This window comes from Mesoplodon mirus (assembly GCF_964341445.2).
Source record: "Mesoplodon mirus genome assembly, chromosome: 18".
Lineage (NCBI taxonomy): Eukaryota > Metazoa > Chordata > Mammalia > Artiodactyla > Ziphiidae > Mesoplodon > Mesoplodon mirus.
In genome coordinates this window covers 9,555,127-9,573,482 of record NC_138994.1, presented here as the reverse complement: position 1 = coordinate 9,573,482, position 18,356 = coordinate 9,555,127, and the positions used below count along the sequence as shown (strand labels likewise).

Sequence of the window (18,356 nt, the reverse complement as noted above, 5' to 3'; positions counted from 1 at the left end):
CGCGTCCCCCTTGTCTGCGTCTCTGGCGCAAAGCGGTGTTAGTGCTTTTGCTAGATGGGGCTGTATCCAGAAACCCAGGTAAAATCCGTCCACCGGACGTCCCGGCAGACAGACATCATCACTCTCACCAGCAACCGGACTGTTGACGGGTCGCAAAGGACCAAATGGAAATTTCATAAAAGAGAAGACAAGCCACAGTTATTTCGTATTATGCAACAGGTCACTGCAGCGCAGAGCACTTAACTGAGAGGACGTTACGAGTCCAGCCCCACCTCTGATTCCCTGAGCGACCTTGAAAAAGTTACTTGGGATGTCTGGGCTCAGAGCCGGCCCGAGACATTTAGAGACCCTAATGCGAAGAAGATTCACATTCTCCCACCACGAGTAATCAAATAAAAACACTATGAAACTCTAATATAAATTTTATTGTTTCCTGTACTGTCCACCTCAGTGCTATTTTTGGAAATAACAAATTCAATGTTTTTTCTTTTTACTACCCTTGCCTTGGGTAAACCTTCCCCCATCGCTGCAATGAGGGTATGGGGCCAAATATGCTCACTAGCTCTTTCCATCCCTGCTGGGCTGAGATTCTTCGCAAATATCAACCTAGAGGCTGCAGGACCCCAAAGTGAGCGCCCACTAAAATCCCCTAGAGTCCCCTGGGAAGGTCCCTACTATCCACACTCTGGCCCTAAAAAATGGTTAGCAGTCAGGCCAGCAAAGCCCTTGGCACTCCACAGCTAGCTTGGGCAGGTCTGACAGACCTAAGTCCCTTCTGGTGACTGCCTTCACTGCCCTTTAGCACACATCTTGATGTGGCATGTCCTGGGATCCCAGCGCTCTGCGGGTTATTGACCACGCTGGGGCTGCCTCCAAGATCACCCTCTCGGTGCCCCCTTTCTCACATTATTTACAAGGGGGTTCAGGATTTGCCAGCTTCAGCTAAGCTGCCCTCTCTTTATTCCTGTCTGAGCAGCCAAAACACAGGAAGCTTCTTCTCTAAGTCATCTTACAGGCTTTTGTCTGCTTGCTTATCTCTGGATGTGCTGGCCACAGTTCTCACCAAGGAGTCCCCTTGCCGCTGGAAGGGAACTCAGGCAGGGCTCCCAAGGAGCCCTCCAGATTCTGGAACAGGGTTGGATCTCTCTTCCCCACCAGCCCAAGTAGGTTTGGGCATTCCTCCCACCAGGAGGACAGAAGCTGACTGCCTGACATCACCAGTGAATCACGTGGGTCCAGAAAGTCCACCACTTGCCAGCACGGTGCCCTAAGCGCCCAGTACACAAGAGATGCTCTCATTTCTTTGTTCACCCATTCAACAAGCACTGGTGGCTAGCCCTGGGCTAGCTGCTGGGGAACAATGACAAGCAGAGTCGCAGTCCTAGAAGAGTTTTGTTTAGTGGGGAAAATGACACAATTTTTGCCATATTCCAGCCGGAGAAGACTGCCACGAGAGGGCTGAGGAGCACGGAAGTATGTTACGCTACTAGCAGGGGCAGATGTCTGTTCGTCTCTGGGGCCCTGTTCTAGTCTCTGCCGAGGGTGAGGCTTCCTGCTGCAGCGTGCCAGGGTTACGCATTGTATTCTGCTGATTGTCTGGGCCCACATCCGTGGCCACCATCTGTCTTAGATCTTGAGCTTGCAGGGCAGAGAGCCAGCGACGTCTGGGCAGTTCTCCCTGTGGAGAGTCCAGTCCAGTCCCCCACCGCTTAAAGATTTTGTGCAGGATCAGTTGTCAGTGGAAGGTGGTCACAGTCTGCAGGAGTGTTGGGTGTTGTGAGGAGGTTGGGGCTTTCAGAGGGACCCCCTCATCAGCACCCAGAACCTCATCTCCTTCCAAAGAAGGGCCAGTGTCCCCTGTGCCTACTGCCTCCTCACCGTTCCTGTTGAAGCTCAAACAGCCGTTTATTGAGGGCCTACTGTGTCCCAGGCATCAGGCTAGATGCTGGGGACTTAGCCAGTCCAGGGGATTTTTGCCAAGATGATATTCACTATAATGGAATCGATACTGAGAAATGGCTCTCAGCAGCAAAGGCACTGTGGGTCTGCTGATTTCATCAGAACCACTTTAGAGGAAGGAGCACAGACTTTGGAGTCAGAGAGACCTGAGTTAGAATCCTGACTTTCCCAGTTACTTGCTTTGTAACATGCAGTGAGTTACTGAAGCTCTCATTGAGGTCACAATTCATATTTGTAAATGGGGTAACAATTCCTATCTTGTCCTGAGAATGAAATATTTTGTGCAAAGGGAGGGCACGGCCCCTAGATAAAGACATTCAGGAAACGTCGTACCCTCCCTGCTTCCCATCTTCCTCTGCTGTTTGGACATCAGGGTTATCTCCCTTACTGCCTACCCTGCACCCTGCCTACCTTTCGACCCCACCCCACCGGCCACGAGAGCTGCACAGGTCAGTTTGATCAGGATTGCAACACGATGTTTTCCTTTGCCTGAGAGAACAAGACAACCTCCCCACCTGCTCTGAACATCTCCATGTTTAACTGTACGTAAAAATGGTGTTCCGAAGTGTAAACTAAACCACCAAGAAGGGGGCTCTCTGCCCACTTCTGCTGGCTAATAAAAACGTGTCCAGAAGTAGTGGGACGAAGCCAGGCCTGGGGGTCGGAGTTGAGCTGGAATTCCAGCTCAGCCACCCACTATCCAGGTGCCCTCCGGGCAAGTCACTTCCCTTCTGAGTCTCAGGAGCCCTTTGAAGTACAAGTTTTGGGATCATTACTCACTGTGCTTAGGGCTCCTCTTGCATTAGTCTCTTCTTCCCTGGTTCTGGACCTCAGCAGCCTCTCAGGCCAGAGGGTGCCCAGGAGAGCAGAGCCCGTGGACACTCCTGGCAGCCGGGCCTACAACAAAAGCTTAGGAGAGAGGAACACAAGGCAGGAAGAACGCAACTGGATGGCCAAGTAGAATAGAACATAAATAAAGGGAAGAGGGACTTCCCTGGTGGTCCGGTGGTTAAGAATACACCTTCCAATGCAGGGGATGCAGGTTCGATACCTGGTCGGGGAACTAAGATCCCACATGCCACCGGGCAACTAAGCTGCACGTCCCAACTACTGAGCCCGCACGCTCTGAAGCCCACGTGCCACAACTAGAGAGAAGCCTGTGTGCTGCAACTAAGACCCGACGCAGCCAAATAAATATTTTTTAAAAAGAGTTTGATCAGCTAAAGGCTCTGGCTAATTAGGTGGCAAAATCTGATGAAAGAAAAAGGGAAGAGAAGAAAAGAAAAGAAAAAAGAAAAGAAAGACAAAGATAATTGCCTCAGTCCTAACCTGAGGCAATTAGACTAAGGGGGTATGAACCCCAAGGAGCATCTAAAATTTTCCCCACCCTGCACCTTTCCAAGCCAGGGGAAAAGTCTGGCCAAGCCTGGGGCTGGTCTGGGAAGATCCCAACCCTTCCACCTTCTCCCTGGGCTCCTGCACCTCAAACCCTTGGCTCTCCACTCAGGCAATCTGCCCTTTGAGTCCCCCCTTGTCCGCAGCACTGAGGACCTGAGACAGAAGGAAGAAGGCAGGCTTGGGGTTCAGACACACCCAAGTTTCAAGGTTTGGCTCCACCTCTTCCAGCTGTGTGATCTTGGGACAGTTAACCTAAAAGAAACATTATTTCTCCCAGGACTTCCCTGGTGGCACAGTGGTTAAGAATCTGCCTGCCAATGCAGGGGACACGGGTTCAAGCCCTGGTCCGGGAAGATCCCACGTGCTGCAGAGCAACTAAGCCCACGCACCACAACTACTGAGCCCGTGCGCCTACAGCGCGTGCTCTGCAACAAGAGAAACCACCACAATGAGAAGCCCGCGCACCAAAATGAAGAGTAGCCCCCGCGCACCACAATTACAGAAAGCCCGCGCGCAGCAACAAAGACCCAACACAGCCAAAAATAAATTTAAAAAAGAAAAAAAAAATTCTCCAACATCCACATTACTGGGGAATTTTATGGCTGTCTGTCTTCTCCTGGTCTACCCCATCATGGCCACAAATATAACCTAAAAACAAGTCTGCCCACTTTCCCTAGGTTCTTTCCTTTACTCCCTCTTATTGGAGGACACTGAACAGGGCTCTCCACTCCCAAAAGGGCCACTGAGTTTGTATCCACGCACTTCGAGCCCGAGGCCTGGATTAGAAAACTTCCTTTGAAGGGACTCCAAACCCCAGCTTCTTCTTCCCCAAGGAACAGGAGATAATTACCTCATGACTCCTTCCAGGAAGCAGGACATGCAGACTTCCTCGCCATGCATCTAGTTTGGATGTGCCTCCCAGTTGGAGGAGTCACTACAGTGATGCCCACAGCTAACAGCAGGGCCCCAGAGCAAGCTCAGAGCCGGGGGGCTCACAAATCCAATGCCTCCAGGATCCTCACTGGCTCCTGTGTCTACTCAGGAGGCTTCATCAGGTCAGAAACAAGCTGGCCAATGGAGGCTGAGAGAAGGGTAGAGGTTGGCCTGAGGCACCGCCCCAAACAAGAGGGGGCGACAGAGCTGAGCTGAAGGATGCAGTTCCCAAAACCTTCCTCCTACTGCCCTACCCAGCTGGTGCCAGAGCAGGCAGAGAGGGGTGTCGCATCACCCTGTCTGCTCTACGGGGCCCTCTCCTGACCTGGAGGTGCAGGTCCTCTTAGCCTGTCTCCGTGCACTGAGGACAGGGCGAGCCAGGAGTCGAGGCCTGCTTGGCCCCACAGCTCTGGCTGGGCCAGCAGCTTCTGCATCCCTCTCTTCAAGAGGTCACCTGAGGCTTCAAGAGGGAGGTCCTGATTCCCAATTCCCAACTCAGGACGGACAGGCAGGATGAGGTTTTCTCCAGTCTCCATACTTGACCCTCCGAATGCAGGGCTGGGCCCAGTTCCTGCCCACAGTTTTGTGTGGCCCTCCCAGATCCTGACCGAAGGCAGAGCCTCCCCTGGCGGAACAGAGCCCCGCATGCAGGTGGCTGCAACCAGCTGGCCCGGCACCCGCACTCCAGCTGCAAGAGACCAGCCAGACCCTTCCACAGCCCCCAGCGAAGCAGCAGCAAGCACAGACTGGGGCACCAGTGGCTGGTGACCAGCATTTTTAAGAGGAAGTAAAACAGTAAGTATCAGTGCATTGCACATGAGCTAGTTCTAGTCTGTGAAATGTGCATTGGGTTGAGACGTTAAGGGTTTCTTTTTGCGGCTTGCCATCAAAGAAATTTGAAAAATACTGCTGCTGAAGACCTGGAACCAGCTACACAGTCTCCCTGGCTGTCCCTGCCCAGTTCCGATCTGCTCACTCCCTGACCAAAGACCTGCATCCAACACACTGCCCCGACCTCCTCCTCCGTCTCTCATCGAAGGTCTCTCACCCCCACCTGTCCAGCCCAACTTCCCCTTCCAGGAACTGTGCTTCAGCAGGCCAACGACCCGACATTCCTTTAGCCACGCCCTGGGTTCACACACACAGACACACACACACACACAGACATACGACAAGGAGAGAAGTAAGGGAGAGGTGTTCAAGGTGTTGTGAGAGCCCAGAGAAAGGAAGGCTGCAGGGGACGCTTGAGCTGAGTTTTCAGAGATGCTCAGATGACCAAGTCCTGGAGGCGTGAGAGAGCAGGGAGAGATCTAGGCATGACAGACACTTCACGGCAAGAGCACAGAATGGGTGAAGGACCCTTTGCGGCAAACACTGCCTTTCCTCACTCTCTTTCATTCTGCTCAGATGACCAAGTCCTGGAGGCGTGAGAGAGCAGGGAGAGATCTAGGCATGACAGACACTTCACGGCAAGAGCACAGAATGGGTGAAGGACCCTTTGCGGCAAACACTGCCTTTCCTCACTCTCTTTCATTCTGCCCATCTTTCAAAGCCCAGTTCAACGCCATCTCCCGAATCCCCAGGAACCTCATCTCACTCTTAGGGAATTCATCAGCTCCAAGCTTACATTTATTACATGTAGCTACTAAATGATAACACAGGAGCCAAGTCTGATGTACCTTTTTACATCCCACACAGCCTAGCCCAACGTATTAGAAACAGAAAGCTCTACAGAGAAGTGTTTTGAGTGGATGCATGAAGTTTAGAGCTGTGACAACTGTAGCTCAGAGTGTGTGAGTGCCTGGCCCAGGGTCGCAGAGTATGCAGTCTTCACTAGGAGCTCTCCTGTTGTCTTGTTTTATCAGATACCAAAACCAGGTCCAGTTTTGTCTGGGCTGAGGAGCAGGGTTAGCATTAAGGTTGTGGGTAGGGTTCTGGGAGTCTGTAGATGCGAAGAAGCAATGGCTCCTGAAATTAATTTGTAGGGAAAGACCTTCCTTTTCATGCATGCCCTTCTCTTAGGGCACAGGGCTGAGTCTGACTCTAGGACAGTCTTCCTTCTAGAAACAGGCCAGGGCCCACCTGCACTGGAGGCCCTCTGTGTCTTGCAGACACCTCTCCAAGGGCCCCTGTGACGCAGAGGAGGCATCTAGCAACACCCTCTGCTTTTTACTTTTTCAGTTGCTGAAAACATCTTTACATCTCTCATCCCCTTCAAGACTTACAGCGACCATGAGCAGTCAAGGCAAAGGGTCTGATTCCCACTTGTCAGTTGGGACACAGGGACAGGGAGTTACGGGATTTTTCACTTCCTCATCTACAAAGCAAGATGACACGATAAGAGGGCTTAGGGAACATGAGGCGGGAATGTTCTGGGAAACCATGGCCCCTTCTTCCCACCTAACTTCACTTCTAGCTCAGGACAGCAGAGGCAGGGCTGCTGCCCAAGCCAGCTGGGTCTCCAAGTAGATTTCTAAGGGCCAGCCCTGAGGGAGGGGGGTACTCAGTGAAGGGAGCCCCGGGGCAGTGGAACCCAAGATTAGAGAAAGATATGCTTCCGGCTGGGCGCCAAGGTACAGCCTTTAGCTCCAACGCTCTCTGCCCGAAGATGGCACTCAGAGAATCCACCTCACAAAATGTTCAAGCCTGCAGTCCCTCCCCTTCGATCCTGCTCTACCTACCTACTACCAGTCACCAAATCAATCTGGGCTTTGGTTTCCTCATATATAAAATCAGCGAGATGCTTCTATGAAGCAACACAGCTGAGGAACTTCTCTGCAAAGTAGCAGTGCGAGAGCCCCTTCTGTTTGCTGATACCGCCCTCTGCAGCTCCTCCCCCAAGCTGCCTTGGGGGTGCAAAGGCTGGGACAGCACAGGAGGCCACCACAGTGGCAGGCTGTGCCTGGAGGCCAAGGAGGTTGAGGTTACCACAGTTCTCTGGCCGGGCACTTACCGCCACACCCAGGCCTGACCGGTGGCCCGCTGCTCTCTGACCCCTGCACACCACGGGGTCTCTTGCCCAGCACCACACACGCCCCCTCCGCCGGCCAGCCTGTCTCAGGCCCTGCGAGCTTCCCCTGCACAATAGAGCTCTTTATTCCTTGCCCCTACCATGTCCCAGACCTGCTCCCGGGCCTGCCTGTTTTCCTAGCCTCTGGCAGGTTCCCCCAACCCACCCACAGAGCTTGGCATCGGCCGGAGTCCCACCTCCTCTCCCCACGATCTCTCTGCAACTCTCTCCTCCCCAGAGCCCTTCCAAGGAGCTGCAGCTCAGCCCCAGGATCTCCTCAGCCCGGATCCAGATTACCAGGCTGGATTCATAAGCAGACCCAGGTCTCAGTCCTCCGGCAGCCCTGGACCCCTCAGATAAAAGAAAAATGTGATAAATGAATTCACAAGAAGGAACTGATGAGTTGTTACATATATTTTAAGAGAAGGCCAAAGGTAAGAAGCTTTGCCTGAAGGAGTGAATGATTCTTGAGTATATTGTTAGGTACCAAGGCACCAGTATAAGGGTACAAAAGGGCATAGAAATGACATCTGGTCCTAGGACAGCCCAGAGCTTAAAGCAGATTTTTAACCCCAACACAAAAAATAAAACAAAGCCATCTCCGTCTTCCAGCTGGGTGAGTTTAGACAAGTCCTGAGAGCCACCCTCCAGCTGCCCCCTTGCTGGGGTGGATGATAAGGTCAGTAGGGCTTGTGACCTTCAGGGCTTATGCCATCTGGGAGACGGATAATGGGAGGGGGGCAGCTGAGAACATACATTCTTAACAGGTTCCCAGGTAATGCTGATGCTGCTGGACTGGTGGCCACACTGGCCTATAAAACGCCTCCTCCCACACTCAGCCAGAAGCAGTCTTGGATGCAGGGTAAGAGAAGGCTGCTGACCTTGTAGGACAGAGGTTGATACTGAATCTCAAGCAAGAGAGGAAGGCTGCTGAAGGGTCTACATCATTACATTACTCCAGACAAAATCTCCTGACAACCTGGAGAGTAGAAAGGCTCTGAACCTCAACCAGCAAACTTGGGAGTCTCACTAAATCTTGTGATCTTTTTCAAACCACATTTTTTGATTTCCCTCTTATGTGCCAGGTACTTTAAATACCTTATTCCTACTCCTCACTATAACCATGCAAAGAGATATTCCTGAAGCTTGCAGAGGGGGGATTTGAACCAGACCTAATTCTAAAGCCCAGCCTCTTAACCTCTAGGTGATTCTGCCTTAAGAAACTAAAACAGAACAGCTAGTTTGTGCACCATGTCTCTCTCCCACTTAACCCCACGCGGATTTTAATTACAGACAAAGAAGGCTTGAGTGATTGGAATGATGAGTAATGGAGAGAAGAAAAAGATTCTCAGAAAGCAAAAGATTGCCAAAGGTGGGTCGAGTTACTTGTAAACTTCGCCTTCTTAGGAGCAAGGAGCTGGACCCAAAGCTTGCTTCTAGCTCTAGGATTCGAGGAGATAACTATGTTTAAGGAGAGTTATTTTCTAAATTAAGAAACACAGAGCTCCTTGACTGCTAATCTTCTCAGCTGGAGGAAACCCTGTCCTTCCTGGACTAGAAAGCAGACAAGAAACAAACCCTCTAAAAAGGACAGCAGATGTGTCCAGGTCAGCCACAGAGTGGGGTGCGTACGGCTCTGACTGGCGATTCTCTATTTAAAGCTGCCCATGTCATGATGGAAGATTCAGAGCCCAAGCCCTTCTCCTCGACCCCTGTATTCCATCCCTTCCTGGAGCCCAGTGCCTTTACCCCTGAATGGTGAGCTCATGGTCATGGCTGGGCCTTCCCCATTCTGTTCACTGCTGTATTCCCACCCACAAGCCTAGCTGTTGGCACATCAGGGGTATAAAAGCTGTTGCATGAATCCACACATTCCCATCATGCCTGCAACGTCCACTGGGACTCTGCCAGCTGCCAGGATTCCTCTAGCTATACTCTAGGTGGTAAGGGCCCCGTTTGAAGCTGGAGAACTAGAGTAAAAATCAAGAGGCTGGGAAATTCACTTCTTAAAACTTATTTTAATATTTTCCCCACCCCCCCAAATTGGGAAAAGCCAAAACAGTCTGGCTGGATTTAATTACAAATTAGTACACATTTTTCTGTCATTGTTTAAAGTAAATCAACATTGTGGCAATGAGGGATTATCCCTGGAAAAAGTGAAACCCATATTAACAAAATATGTCATGGAAGAACTCCACTTAGTGATTTCACTGGTTACTTACAAGTCTAGAAAAGGTCAACATTCTGCATGTTCCCTGGGGCTTCTCCATGCAGTGGAAAGAGGCCTTGGCCAGACTCAACCAAGCCCAATCAGCCCTAGACCCAATAAAAGCAAGAAGAGAGGGCATCCCTTCTTCAAAATGAGGGTAGAAAAGGTAGATCACCAAATAAAGTCCTACAGCTTCACTCATAAGAACTTGGGGGAAAGGAGGCAGGAAGTTAGAGGGAAGCCTTAAAGATGCAGCATTCCTTCATCCTTAAAAGAAAGTTAAAAATTAAACAAACACTTCAAGATCATTGAATGAGAGGGAAGAAAAGAGGAGCAGAACTTAAGTATCTTGAGTAAGTTTAAACATGGTCTCAACTTCATCCATCTCTTCACGTATACAGACACCATCCTTTCGGTGTTGTGCTCAACCTTTGAGACCCCATGGGTGTTCTGCTTAGCAGCTTGAAAGTAATGGTTTAGCTGACTTCCTTCCCTTCAGAGTTCCACACGACAATACATCCACGAACCTCTCTCCAATTTGGAACGCTCCATCTTCCCTTAAGATCTCCTGACACTGGGGAGAGTGGGGCAGGTCCACAAAACAAACAAAGGTCCTAGAAAATGTGTCACTACTGGCATTTTTCACATGTAAAAGAAATACTAGTCATGAGTCATTTGAGAGCTCTCTACCCTTCCTGACTGCCCTCCCCCCTGCCTAGGGAACTCAGATGCCTGAATGCTGCATCTTTAAATGTTTCTGGCTGAGCCCTTTTGCCACATATGTCAGTAACATTCCAAGCTGGCTGCCACATGTTCACACTCTGGCCTCCTTCCCCCTGCACTGTCGAGTGCGCTGCTGTTCCAAGGGCACGGTGGGGCCATGCAGCTCCCATTTCAGCTCCATCTTCAGTTGATCATACATCTCAGAAACAACCAAATTTAAGAAAAATTAGTTCCAAGAGAATGTTCATATTTGAAATACCTATTTCCTTTGAGATTATTTTTTAACTTCAATGAACCTATTAAAGTGAGTTAGACAAAGTGTGTGTGTGCACATGCACACACAGACACACACACCAGCACACACCCACAAAATTTAGGGGTTTGGAGGTTGTTTCCTGCCAAAAGATCTAACAGAGGAAAGCTTATGTGCTGATCACGTTTTAATATCACGGTTAACAAGAAATGTACACCATTTAGCAAGCACACACGAGACTGTGGGTAGGACTCCTGATCCCTGGAGCATGGGGCTCCCCAGCCCATTTTTTGCCTACCTTTGGAACAGTTTCAATAGTTACTACATTCAGAGAATCCAAGAGGACTGCATGGACAGATGAACCTTTATTTAAAAAAATAGCACTTCAAATAAATTAAAAGGGACAACCGTCAAGTGTTCAAATTGTGAAGAAATAGTTGAAAACCTAGAGAGACTCCAAGCTGCAGAGTTCTAACCTCATTCTTTGTCCAATGGCAAAAACCCACACATCTCAGTACTCCCACTCATTTTTTTTCCCTACTGAGATGAGGGAAGCAATTGCAAACAGGAGACCAGACGGAGGAGAAAGCTGCATCTGCCTGGAATGAACATTGCCACGTACTTGCTAATACGGGTTTCACTTTATGACCAAATGTATTCTTTCAAAAATAAAAAAGAGGGGAGGGAAGCTGCATGTTTTTAAAAACTGAAATTATTTAGGGATAAAACACTAACTCTAGTGCCTTTAACGGGCAATAGCAACTTTTTTCCTCCGAAGTCAAACACCATCCCCAGCCGAGCCTTTGTGCTACAAGCTTTTCAGGAGATGTTACCTAAACTTTATTAAAAGAAAAGAACAAGTTTAAATATAGACACTGGACTAGCCCAGTCTTGTATTTTCAAGTCCACATTCTTCATCTGAAGCACTGCATCAGGGACCCCCCCCCTGAGTCTGCATGTTTTCAAGTTCACAGTACATGGAACCAGTTTTTCTTTTAAATTTTTTCCTCACTCAGAGCAGCCACACGCAGTGGCCGTTGACGCCGGAACCTTGGGCGGGGCCTTTTCCTACGAGGCCTGGCCAGAGCTGCCCAAGGTTCCTCCTCAATGAGAATCGATGCTGTCATGCTCTATGGATGGGAAAAAAGCAAGAAAATAAAAGCACCTGGTACAGGTTTCATGAGATCCATTTGGATTCGCTATGTTCCAAACCCGCTGCTGAATGCCGTTAGTCCACTGTGTGTGTGTTGACCAGTTTGTGGCTAGGAGTGGGTCTCAATTCGAAGAACTGTTATTGGACGCCCCAGAGGTTGATGCAATAGCAGCTCCAGCAGGGCTACTTGTGGAGACCGACTTTCGGATGTGAGGAAGCAAGTAGGGGTCACAGGCCAACTGCTGGACGTCGATGCGGTCCTCCTTTCGGTAGGCCAAGCATCGTCGAATAAACGCCTGAAAGGAAAGTTTCTTGAAGAAGCCTGAAGCAGATAATCCTGGCACCCCAAGAGGGAACCCAGGAGGTTCTGTAGCAGCTGCCAGGGCCCAGAACAGACGTCTCCTAAAGAGAAGGGGCTTTAGGGCCTTGCCCGGAAACCACTAGGCAGACCCAGGAGAGACGTGCCAGAAGCAGCACCTCTCTGTGGCCGCTGGCTCCTTCCCCAGCGAAGGTGCCTGAGCCATTCCTGAGGGGGCACAGGGCATGACCTCTAAAGATCTCTGTCCCCAAAGCACAAAGACCAATGCAAAACTCCCCCTCTCTGCCTTGGCTGATGTGCATGGGCACAGTCTAACTTCATAGTTCTGCATCTACAAACCACGGTCTCGTGTGAACTTCCTGAGGAAGTGGAAATTGTACTGACAAACTATCACCATGTGCGCGTGAGTAGACCAATACTGACTAACGCTACGGTGTAGCACAGATGGGTAAATGCTTTCTCGGTGTATCTCATTTTTCCCTGAAAGATCAGCAGGCAAATGATCAGGCACCACTACATCTAAGTAGTAAAGGAAAACCTGAACAGGACTTGTCTCCTCAAGAGTACTGCAGACATAAAAACTTACTGAGTCGGAATCCTAATTCACTACCAACATGGAGGTTTCCTTTGTGCTAGGTACGAAGAGCTGTGTAGCCTCAGTTTCTACAATTTTAAACACAAAGGCCCTTACATAGATTATCTGTCTTCTCCTATTTCTTAACCAGACAGTTCTATTTAATCACAGCCATACAATATAATTATTTTAAATTGAATCAATTTTTAAAAATCTAAAATATTATCATCCAAAGTCCATCCTTTACATTCGGGTGGTAATGATGCCTGGATGTAGGTCCACTGATCATAGCAGATGTACCACTCTGGTGCAGGATGCTGACAGGGGGAAGGCTGTGCATCCGCGGATGGGGTGGCTGCGTCAGCAGGGAGTATATGGCATTGCTTTATTTTCCACTCAGTTTTGCTGTGAATCTAAAACTGCTCTGAAAAGTAAAGTCTATTTTAATATATCTAAAACATAAAATGAACTACTGATTTTCTATTTTTTTCATGTTTAATTAATAAAATTCCTGGTTTTTCAAAAGCAAAGACACCTACAAATAGTTGCTTTATTAGAGCATTTGGAAAATAACAAATTCACAGAAATGAACATAAGGATCCTTGGCCTTTAAAAATTAAGCTTTCTGGGCTTCCCTGGTGGCGCAGTGGTTAAGAGTCTGCTTGCTGATGCAGGAGACACGGGTTCGTGCCCTGGTCCGGGAAGATCCCACATGCCGCGGAGCAGCTAGGCCCGTGAGCCATGGCCGCTGAGCCTGTGCGTCCAGAGCCTGTGCTCCGCAACGGGAGAGGCCACAGCAGTGAGAGGCCCGCGTACCACACAAAAAGAAAATAATAAAAAAAAAAATAAGCTTTCTTAGTGAGATACCTGGAGCTGGAAGGTTTTCTTGGGATGGACACCAATCAAATAAACTCCTTTTGCCTTCAACTTTCCCTCTACACAGCTGCCAGGGCAGGCTTTTGAAACAGCAATCAGATCACAAAGTTGCCCTGATTAAAACCTTCACCTGCCTTCCATCAGTTTACAATCTATCCTGCTGCCTCTCCTACCACCCTCCCCTCTGCTTGGACTGCTCTGTGGACCTGCTAAGCTCACACTCACATGTGAGCTTTATTCACTTCTCTCTGCTCAGAATATTCTTCTCCCAAATCTATACATAGCTCCCACCTTCACATCAGTCAAGACTGTTCAAAAAAGTCACTTCATCACTGAGGCCTTCCCCGACCATGGCATCAAAAAAGGGGGTTCCTGGGCTTCCCTGGTGGCGCAGTGGTTGAGAGTCCGCCTGCCGATGCAGGGGACACGGGTTCGTGCCCTGGTGTGGGAAGATCCCACATGCCACGGAGCGGCTAGGCCCGGGAGCCATGGCTGCTGGACCTGCGCGTCCAGAGCCTGTGCTCCGCAACGGGAGAGGCCACAGCAGTGAGAAGCCCACGTAATGCAAAAAAAAAAAAAAAAAGGGGGGGGGGTTCCACCCTCTCTACGACGCACAGGTTCAGCGGCCATGGCTCACGGGCCCAGCCGCTCTGTGGCATGTGGGATCTTCCCAGACCGGGGCACGAACCCGTGTCCCCGGCATCGGCAGGCGGACTCTCAGCCACTGTGCCACCAGGGAAGCCCACTGATTTGCTTTCTTCAAAACATTTATCACCACCTGAAATGTATTCATTTTTAGTTACTGTTCGTCTCACCTAGTAAAATGTAAACTCCGTAAGTATAGGGACCTTGTCTGTGTAGTTCACTGTCACACAGTCACAGCTCCTTTCCACTACCTAGAACAGTGTCTAGTACTTAATAGGAACCCAATAAATGTTCATTGTGGGAAGAGATGGGGAGAAGAAGGTAGGGGTTGGACAAATTACCCAGAGAAATAATAGAGAAAGCAAAGCAGACATTTCTGCTGGCCAATGGGTCAAAACTTACCTTTGCTTCAGGTGTTACTACTGGCTTTGGCGGGAACTGCACTTCAGTAGCTTTGAGGATAGTATTTTCTTGTAGAATGTCTTGCTGGGACTGGTTATGGCCAAACGGCTATCATATAAAAACAAAACAAACAAAGGTAAGCCTCTGGTTAAAATTAGAGAGAACACAGACTTCCCAGGTGGCACAGTGGTTAGGAATCCACCTGCCAGTGCAGGGGACATAGGTTTGAGCACTGGTCCGGGAAGATCCCACAGGCTGCGGAGCAACTAAGCCTGTGCGCCACAACTACTGAGCCTGCGCTCTAGAGCCCGCAAGCCACAACTACTGAACCCACGTGCCACAACTACTGAAGCCTGCATGCCTAGAGCCTGTGATCCGCAAGAGAAGCCACCGCAATGAGAAGTTCACACACCACAACCAAGAGTAGCCCCCGCTCGCCACGAGAGAAAAGCCCACACGCAGCAACGAAGACCCGATGCAGCTATAAATTAATTAATTAATTAATTAATTGAGAGAGAGAGCGAGAGAGCGAGAGAATACAATTCAAAACCAAAGAGAAAGGAAAGGAGAAGACACATCTCAACAAGAACTGCTAGAATGAACTTTGGAGATGATCTCCTCTAATTCTCTCATTTTATAGATAATTGTTGGAAAGGCTCAGAGCTTAAGTAACTTGCTCAAATTCCAACATCTAGGTTAAGGCAGAGCTGGGACCAGAAGCAGCATCTGCTATATCACAACACCTCTGCTAAGCTCTGCTTACAGCAAAGATAAAGAAGATTCAGAGCAGGAACCAGCAACCTCTTTTGCCCTGAGTGATACCTGTGGGCTTAAGCAGTATACATGTGTGCCACTGACAGACCCGAGACACAGATGAAGAAATGGAAAGGAAGTGAAAGAGGAGAGGGGTACCGACAAAGTGGGGAAAAAAACAGAGTCGGGGCTACTCAGTGAGTGGCTTCATCTGTGCCACAAATTGCTATCTTCTAATAAACTCCTAAAAAAAATAAGTTCACACCTAGTGTCATCTCTACAGTGTTTCTACTGAGATCACGATTCTTTCTAGATAACCTCTACCACCATTATCAGCAGCACTTCCACAATATCAGAGTATAAATAATAATTAACCCCTATTAGTTCTGAATAGTTTCCCCACGTTAGATAGGTACAATAAAGAAACGAAGCCCAAGGAGAAGTTAAAGAGGAAGCTGAGATCTGAATTAAGAGTTTGGTCTGGAGATTTGAATCAAAATATTAGGAGTCTAAGGGAGTTGTAGAACTCCCAAAAATCTTAAACCCACAGCCCAATGGGGAATGCTAAAACACACCGGTAGCAGAAATAAGAATATAAATATACAACTGGATCCCAATATATACATTTATACAAGATATTATGCTCATAAGGAAAACACAAATGTGACAATTCATTAGATGTAGTTTACCATCTACGTTTTTACTTACACAAATAATATATCACCTTTACCAGAAGTAACAGACAATGAGTACTTTCTGACGTCACCTCCCCAGTACAGAAAATACAAAGCATGCTTTTATTAATAAAAGCTCTAACTAATGGGGTGGTTGGCAATAAGAAGCCTTGCAGATTTTTCAAGTTTCAATTCTTGGGACCCTTAAGAATGGCTCCTGGGAAGACTGTATACTTTAGTAAACTATTTCATATATTTCCCTGTACAAATTATCAGAATCAAAACATAGACTGGATCTGAGAACAGCAAAAAATGCATGTCTTCAACAGCCCCACTGAATTCATTAGGTGCCCTGGGACTGAAAATTTCTGCTTATGCATAAAGCTTTTATAATTAAAGTCTGTATTTTCTTCAAACCACAACTTTCAGGATTCCATTCTGTATAACCCAATGATTAACTCCAAGAGAATAATCCACACAATGCCACCGTGTACATGCACCACCTAAGACAGAAGACACCACATCCAACTGTCTACATTACCTTCCTTCCATAAAGACACTGGTAGAAGATCACACCCACTGACCAGACGTCAACTTTATTTGAGATCTTTGGTGGTTCTTTCCCAACCACAAAACACTCTGGTGGTAAATACCTGGGACAAAAGGGAAATAAAAATTCTTAGAAAAAAGACGGTATAAATCTAAGACATTTACAAAAAGGCAAAATAAAGACCCTGTTAGAAATAAAAATATCTGAATCTTAACAGTTGAAAAGCCAACTCAGACCCATCTGGATAAAGTAGATGAAAAGACACTCTAACTTAAGGAGGCAGCAATGTCCTATTATAAAGCCTTAAAATACACGTTTCTTATTTACGGAGAGAGGTGAATATTGTCCCTAGTTCCTACTTTACCCACCCCAGCCTCCTTTCCCAGTGCTGTGCCTAATATAAGGTGTCATTCTACAAGTTTTTAAAAGGAGAGGGAGGGCTTCCCTGGTGGCGCAGTGGTTGAGAGTCCTCCTGCCGATGCAGGGGACGCGGGTTCGTGCCCCAGTCCGGGAGGATCCCACATGCCGCGGAGCGGCTGGGCCCGTGAGCCATGGCCGCTGAGCCTGCGCGTCCGGAGCCTGTGCTCCGCAACGGGAGAGGCCACAGCAGTGAGAGGCCCGCGTACCGCAAAAAAAAAAAAAAAAAAAAAAAAGGAGAGGGAGCACAAAAGAAGTGCTCTCCCTTTTATGACAGCTGCAGCAACAAACATTAAAATACAACTAGAAGCGGTGTGATTTCCTTTCAGGCTGGCAGAAGAAGATGTCTCCAAAATAAATTACTCCTTTAAAGGTCCAAATGAATTCAGGACCCAGTACAAATCTCTGAGGGGAGTGGCTGTTCTGTCTTCTTAAGGTAGCCTCTTTTGGAAATCTAGACTAAAAATAACTACAATTATAGTCAATGGTGACATTAAAGTTCATATTATGAAAGGATATTTTACATTCCCTACTTTAAGGGTGATCAGGGGCTTATGGAAGACTAACAAATAGTGCATAAAAAGCCAAAAAAACTACTAGTTATTACCCCAACTCAATCCTCATCTGAATTCCTTCCTTCCCCACCCACCCCTGGCCTCTAAGAAGACTAGCTGGACAGCCAACCACACCAAATTGTATGGTGTGGAAGGTAAGTGCCTCTTAGCATTTAGGAAACCAAATAAATATGTTTCTCCTCATTGCCTGGAGTCTTCACCATAGCACAGCTGGAAGGCAGAATTCTGAAGATAACAAATTGATTTCTGCAGATTTCATGCTGGCAAAAATCAATTCTGTGAAAAACTATTATAAACCCCGCTGTGCTTCTGGTATAAAAATCTAAATGTATAGCTGGAAGGGAATCACAAGAGTTGAGAGGCAGAAAATGTTCAGATGATGGGCTTTTTTTTTTTTTTTAAAGAAGTTTAGTTTCACGTTGTTCCTTTTTATTTTTAACAGTCATTTTTAAATGATTAAGACCACTGACCTAGATTATTATTTCACAACAAAAGCTTTTAGCCAAAACACACATTGAAAAGTGAAAATATAGACAGAGAACTCACAAAGGGGGGTGGGGGAGAAAGGCAAAGAAATAAAAATATAAACAAAAGAATATAAAAAGAACCGCTCTTCCAAGTGCCACGAAAACCTCCCTGAACCGTAAGTTTTCATGGTTCTTGATTCTTTAATATACATAACTTAAATATGATCTTGGATAAATAACAAATAGAACCTTGATTCTAAAATGATTTTTTTAATGTACTTATAACTTTTTGGTGGAAGTAGTGGGGAAAAAGTAAGTTCTTGTTTGTGGTGAGGAAGAACAGAGGTTGTTGGACTTATCCAAATGCAGAGCAATAATCTGGCCAAACAGACACTGTCCCTTAATAGTACAAATCTGGCATATCACTTTCTAGGACTCAGTTTCCCCATCTATAAATGAAGAAATA

At 47.8% G+C, this 18,356-nt stretch overlaps 1 protein-coding gene across 5 annotated transcripts in view; it reads right to left on the bottom strand.

Moving 5' to 3' along the window:
• Window positions 1-10,822: 10,822 nt before the first annotated feature.
• Window positions 10,823-18,356, bottom strand: part of TLK2 (tousled like kinase 2) — a 113,287-nt gene continuing 105,753 nt past the window's right edge. For all 5 annotated transcript variants that reach the window (XM_082604492.1, XM_082604494.1, XM_082604493.1 and 2 more), the window contains 3 exons: window positions 16,423-16,534; window positions 14,455-14,562; window positions 10,823-11,934 (listed from right to left, as the gene is read on the bottom strand). In XM_082604492.1, coding sequence (XP_082460618.1) covers window positions 11,761-11,934; window positions 14,455-14,562; window positions 16,423-16,534 — 394 coding nt within the window. In that variant the 3' untranslated portion in view covers window positions 10,823-11,760. The remainder of the gene's footprint in view (window positions 11,935-14,454; window positions 14,563-16,422; window positions 16,535-18,356) is intronic.